General features: G+C 39.0%; 1 protein-coding gene across 1 annotated transcript; it reads right to left on the bottom strand.

Moving 5' to 3' along the window:
* LOC103175892 lies at positions 1-6,542 on the bottom strand. The gene is made up of 7 exons (XM_042340163.1): positions 6,500-6,542; positions 6,051-6,125; positions 5,373-5,459; positions 3,713-3,877; positions 3,102-3,173; positions 702-827; positions 1-194 (listed from the first exon to the last, which is right to left on the bottom strand). Exons 1-7 carry the CDS (start codon positions 6,540-6,542, stop codon positions 1-3), a joined length of 762 nt encoding a protein of 253 aa, XP_042196097.1.
* Between the last annotated feature and the right edge of the window lie 225 nt (positions 6,543-6,767).

The following is a 6,767-nucleotide window of genomic DNA, read 5'->3' on the forward strand; positions in this document are numbered from 1 at the left end:
TCAGCCTGGAAAGTTAGACTCAGTTCGCTGAGGGTTTATCCAAACAACAGAACTAGACGGACCTCCCAAAACGGGGCTAATGAGCACAGAACTGGCAGCTCTTACAAGTATAGACTTTTTTTTCTTCTTGCGTGCAGCATTATTGTGTGTCTCACTGTCCGAACACGCTTGAGATATCTGTCGGAGTGGTATGGCTGAGGAGAAAGAAAATAATATTAGTCCAGGTAACCAGATAAGTTTGTAGACATAACTGACATATTGGGGGTTGTTTTGTGATTTCATTTCCAAATGTATTGTTGTGGATTATGTGATATTCATTGGTTAGTTATATGAAATTGTACATATAAATTACTATGTAATGCAATAGAATTATGTAATTTAATGTTATATTTATAAATTCACCGTAATCTCAAAGAGACCTAACAGTTCAGATCAGGTGGAAGAACTAAGTTGCATTGAACTAAGTCTCTGGATATTGATCCAAAGTGACTGACCTTTAAAATAATCTGTACCAACTGAATGCACAAGCGTAACAAAGGGATCACACAGTTTTGAGCCTTTGCTCTCGCTTATCATGCCACAGTTCTTTCTCATTATACTTTTGGTTAATGTGGCAAAGGATTATGTTTTTCAGTCAGTGTGAATTGTTTGATAATTCCTTTCAAAAAGAACCACAGAAATAAGTTTAGTAATTAAATTACCTGAAGGATGATTATTCGTCAGAAAGTTTTCTTGGACGGTAAGCACGTTAGCATATTCAGCTGCTTCAATATCATCACTGGCTGGTCGCTGTAAACTTTTCCATGGCAATGTGGAGTCGCTCATTTCTTCACATTTAAAAAAGTGATACAATTTAGGTTAGGTTTATTATTTTGACTACTATCATATTCAGAAATGATTAAGCAAACAGGTACACTCTTGTTGACCCATGAGTCACCTAAATTGACTTTCACAAGCCTGAAACTTTTTTGGGGGAGGGAGGAATTATTACCCCAGGAAAGCATCTGCCAATCGAATAGCAACCAGATTCCTACTTACTGCCAGGTAAGTGGAGTAAGGAAACTTGCCTAAGGTTTTTTCCTGTTTTTTCCTGATTCTCAATCTGTGTCAAGTTAGTTAATCTCCCCTCGGGCAACATTTGAAGCACTTTATTTGGCTTCAAATTTCTCCACGTTATGAGTAAAATAAATTAACCACTTAGTTTCATTCTCCCAATTGCTATCCACTGTTGTACTGTGGGTGCGTGTGGTTGTTGGGTGAGAACAGAATCAGGCTCAGTTGTGATTCCTTCCACAGTTGAAAGTTGTGATTCCTTGACAATCATTGTCTGGACTCACACGTGAAGAATAATCGCTTGGACAAGGTCTTAGGAGAGTTGTTGGTGCCCTTGGAGCTGAACTTGGCAAGGTTCAGTATTTTAATAGAAAAAGTGGAAGAGAAAATTGCCGGGAAGTAGAAAATTCTCATTAAATAATTCATTCAAAACTTCAATCAAAATTTAGCAAAAAGCATTCATAGCCAAGGATCCTTTGATTATAAAATGTGGTTCACTGTGCTTATCAGCATTTCGCATACCCAAAGTCCCAGTGGCAAAGTGAGGCATCCCACAAACACATCATGTACAATATAGTTGCCTCCACTCTGCCTAACAATAAGCAATATTGCCATCCTCAGAACAGCACTGTCTTCTGCAACAAACATTATTTAAAAAGCTTGAATGGTCTCACCAGATAAAAAGCTCTAAATGAGATGAGATAAAGTATATGTTATCATGTTAGCAGGGTTACAGAAACTAGAATCAGGAATTACATGAATTAGAATAATCAGGAGCTGCAGACATATCTGATTGATGTAACCCATTATTTTTTTAGTGATGGTATCAGTTGGGTAATTTTGCAGAAACCTACACCAGACTTAAAAATATCCAAACTAGACAAGAAATCCACTCAAATATGCTATCTATGAATGGAAATGTTCATGCGTCTGGAATGTGCACTCTCCCCCTGGAGAGATGCAACCTACATACCTAATTCCAGAAAATATTTGGTGCAGGTTAGTGAGAGCCAAGGCTTGGAACCTGAATGTATGCCTAGGATAAACACATTTTAATAAGCTAAAATTACACAGCTTGCTATTGAGAGTACCAGCTGGAAAGCTTCCTGTTGCTTGTCCAGCTGGGATAACCTTATCTGTAAGGGCATTGGTATGCTGGGTATAAGAGCCTAGTGGAAAAAAATGACTGCCTTAGTGATCAGTCTGCCCCTCCAAGTCTGCTGATAAGGCAGGCTGACTGGTCTGTCATCAGCAACACCTTGGAGACCTGCTTGTCTGCCTGACTGAGGAATTGGACTGCTGAAACGCCACAGAAGATTGGCTGTGAGGTGTGTCACCTTGGAGGTAGCTCAGCCCCAAGGAGACCTTGTTTACTGAGCAATACAGCTTAGCATGAAATGTGTAACAGAAATGTCACCATCCTCCTGCCCACAGCTTAGATACATATCCCTACCTATTGAGCAAAGGTTCGACCTGTTGGAAGTGCAGTGCTTGACCAGCAAGTTCAGGATCCGCATTCTCACCTTCAATTCCCTCCACAGTCTTGCCCCACCCTACCTCTGTAACCTCCTTCAACCCTAAAGACCTGTCTGCTCCCCTCACTCAGCAAACATCAGCCTGTTTCATGTCCCCCAACCTAATTGCCTCACTATTGGCAAGCAAGCTTTCAGCCATTTCAGCCCTGCTTTCTAGAACTCCATCCCACAGTCCAGCCAACTCACTCCCCACATTCAAAGCTCATCTCAAGACATACCTCTTTGACCATGCTTTCAGTCATCTTTCCCCTCCCCATCCCCTTGAGCTCCCAACCCCAACTCGGCTGCCCAGTCACCATATCAAGTACTTTGAAGGGCCCTCCTGACATGAAAGGCACCTTATAACAATAACAAATTGTATTGTAAAATACTGCAGTGGGTGAATTCCAGAATGAGAGAACTTTTTGTTCGTTCTTGGCCCAAAAGCATCAATACAAAAATTTGCTTCTACTGAAGACAGAACAAAGAACAAAATAATCCGACATTCGGGAAAGTGGTTATTTGTGAAAATACCTTCAACATTTGATGAATGATGTTCATGTTCAAATGTTATAGACAGTTTCCTGTTTTTGTAAGACATCACATCTGCTTGAGAAAACATACAAAAATATTACTTGCCAGTCACCACTGTAGGTATTCTCCATAGTAGTTCTTGCATTAACGCAAAATCTAAGAAAAGTGTAGCATGTGTGTATTTTGTAGACAAAGGCAGCAGCCAATTTGTACACAGCAATGTTCCTTAGACAGCCATGAATTATATGACAAATTTTACTTATATTTAATATCCTGTTTAATTGTGAATGTATATTTAGAATATTAATAATATTATTATAATAATAATTGTGAATATTGTAAACACACCGCAGTACAGAAGTCATTGGCACACCTTACTTGACTTGAAGCTACTAATTACCTGAAAATTCATTCCAATTTTATATACTGTATATATAAATGCAAAGATCGAGTTGTGTCACCACTCTACGAGCCTCAAACAAGATCTTTGCATAAACATACTGGATAATTAGGAGCTAATTAAGTGCAATCATAATATAGGAAAATCCATATGCATAAATAAAATCTGTGCAGGAAACTGTTGATTGCATCTGAAAGCTATGGTGAAGTACCTAAATTCGCATAAGTGGGCACTGTAGTTTCTGTTGATTGAATCTCACTGGAAGTAGTTAAATGATCTGCGGGCCAGGTCTCATTTTCTTCCTGTTGAATATCATTGGCGTATAAACTGGATTCATCATCCAATAATCCAATGCAATTATAATCCAAGTTTTCACCTGCATTGAAAAAAATGATCACTAACATTGACAAAGGAATGGATTTGCCACTGTGGGCATAACAAAACAGAGGGTATATAGGACATCATCTGTATATGGGGTATATAGGCCTCTCCTCTTACCTCAACCTTCAAGGTTCTGTCCTTGAATGGTTCTATCTCTCACACCGGCTCCACTTTGTCTCCACAAATGGCTTCTCCTCCAGCTCCCACACCATCTCATGTGGTGTTCCTCAGGGCTCTGTCCTCGGTCCTCTCCACTTCAAACTCACCTTCAAGGCCCTCCATGGTCTTGCCCCCTCCTACCTCTCCGACCTGCTAACTCCTTATCAACCTGTCCACTCCCTCCACTCAGCAGCCTCCGGCCTGTTCCTTGTCCCTCCGGTTGGCCCGCTCCACCGACGGCGGTCGGGCATTCAGCCTCTCTGCCCCCACTCTATGGAACTCCATTCCACATTCCCTTTGCTTCACTCCCTCCTTTGCCTCCTTCAAGGCTCGTCTCAAGACCCTCCTCTTTGACCGAGCCTTCGGCCAACCTCCTTCCCCGCTCTCCACTGTCCCTGATCCCAACCCCCCGCTAAGGTCTTAATCCCTGAGAGTTCAGCATCTAGGGACGTCCTCCTGACATGAAAGGTGCCTTTTAAATGTAATTTTGTATTGTGTCATGTTCAGCAAACTTAAGAAAGTACAAAGTTATAATTCATATTTTTTTTAAAAAAAGGATCAGGAACAAATATTCTACATTAATATCTCCTTTTTTTAAGTATAAATCAGTGTGTGGCTTCTACCAAAGCCTTTGAAGTCTTTGGTTGATGCTCTTACTCACATCACTGGGGATAGGAACATTGGATCAGTAACTTTACACAGCAGTTTCAACTATAACAACCCATAGCATCTATATACATAAAAGAACAGCAAAATTACATTTATATAGCGCCTTTCACATCGGGAGGACGTCCCAAGGTACTGAACCATCTTGAATATGATGTTATGATTAATTAACAGAATATGATTAATTAGAAAGGTAGGGTCTAACTAAGTTTTCTAATGTGAATGTTTCTAATGTGAATGTTGTTATGTAGGCAAACACACCAGCTAATTTGCACCTCCATTATCCTAAAAACAACATTGGGATAAGTAGCCAATAAACTACCCCATTGATCCTTGGTAAACCTATTTGCATACCATCATAAAAAAAATCACTGCATTTGATATAAGGCCTTAACACATTATCTAGAAATCTTAAAGGCTTTCACATGATATACTCTAAAGTGATGTGATAGTGTGTATTTTTTATTATTATTATTGATGACAAGATACATCCCAAGTCCCTTGTAAGAGAACATAATTTCCTTAATGGTCAACGAGACTGATATGAATTCAAATTCAGTCCTCAGATTCACATTCCAAGAGAATGCTGCTTTTGACTCTCTGTAGCAAAGTCCTAAATTTACCTGAATGTTTATTCCTAGAATCCATTTATACTGAGGAAATACCTTTGCTAGTCGATGGCTCAATTCCAATATTAGAGAACTTCCTGCTTTTTCTTGGCTCAAAGACATTTGTAGTGAAGCTTTCTTCTGCTGAAAACAGGGAGATTAGAATTATCCAAAATTCTGGGAAATGGTTCAGAAATATGCAAATAAGAAAATATATTTTACTTGTGAAAATACCTTCAACATTTAATGGGCCATAATGCCATTCAGCTGCTGTAGACAGTTTTCTATATTTTTTTCCTTGAGAAAATATAAACATTTAGTTGAGACTCACAACTGTAAGGTTTTCTCCACAGCAGCTTTTGCATTAATATGAAACTGAAGGATGTTTGAGACACAACAGAGTACAACATTATCCAATATTCTAGGGTACAATTCAATAATATTAAAGAAAACATACTATGATTAGATAGAGGACATTATTCTGTCAAAGTCCCGTTGAAAAGACAGGAAGCTCTGGGGAATGTGAGAGCCTGGGGGAAGAGAGTAGACATGGCGAATGTAGGAGCTCAGGGGAATGCCAGAGACCTTGGAAAACCCAGATTATAAACTTAAACCCTAGTCTGGGAATTGAACCCTCAATCTTCTGACCAGAAGGCATAATTCCACGAAAAATAAACTAAAATCACACTGCTCAGAAATATTTAGTGAAGCAATCAGTTTTGCTAATGAAATTACCTTCAACAGCTGGTCGATAGTTTTCATATTCGGATATGGTAACTAGTCTCCTGTTTTTGGAAGCCTTTATGTTTGCTTGAGAAAACACACACAAGTAATTCAATTGAGATTCACACGGAAGATATCATTTTGCACAGTAGCCCGCATCAACACAACACAAAATATATAGGAAAATATATTTTCCTATACCTTTCTATTTAATGATCTGTTTCCATTTTGAAATAACATATTTTGCTTACTTTTTTCCACTAGTTCCACTTTTTCCAAGAAGCATTAGTATGGCCTAATTGTTTTTTTTGTGAGGGGAATTCCCTCCCTCCCACACCCCACCCACTACAAGAATCAATCAAATTTCAAAACACTCATATTTAAAAGTGAAAGTAGCTTGATCTGATTCCCGGTGTCAAAGACTCACACAACACCATTCAAATTCCTGCTCCTCAAACTACCAAAAGGCAGCACAGGTACCAGACCATTCAGTAATGACTTCATGATCAATGATTAATCCAATAAATATAACCAAGAGCAGTTAAATCTGCATTCCTGGTCTTAATAATAATAATCCTTGCATTTAATATAATGTCTTATCAAGTCTTCGAGACGTCTCAAAGTGCTTCACATAGTATATTGTAAAGTGAATTGTCTGCATATTTTGTGGGCAAAACAGGACAGCCAGTTGCATACAGCAATGTCCCACAAACAGTCGTGGATTGAAGT

This window comes from Callorhinchus milii, unplaced genomic scaffold (assembly GCF_018977255.1).
Source record: "Callorhinchus milii isolate IMCB2004 unplaced genomic scaffold, IMCB_Cmil_1.0 Scaffold1, whole genome shotgun sequence".
In the NCBI taxonomy this organism is placed as follows: Eukaryota; Metazoa; Chordata; class Chondrichthyes; order Chimaeriformes; family Callorhinchidae; genus Callorhinchus; species Callorhinchus milii.

Bases quoted from the DNA above. Each gene is read 5' to 3' on its own strand.
- LOC103175892 (XM_042340163.1), bottom strand. From the start codon at position 6,542: ATGAAGTCATTACTGAATGGTCTGGTACCTGTGCTGCCTTTTG. The intron at 828-3,101 runs GTATTTTCACAA...TTAAATGTGAAG, and splicing joins TCATTCATCAAATGTTGAAG to AAATGAGCGACTCCACATTG. The intron at 195-701 runs GTAATTTAATTA...CTTTCTCCTCAG, and splicing joins GACGAATAATCATCCTTCAG to CCATACCACTCCGACAGATA.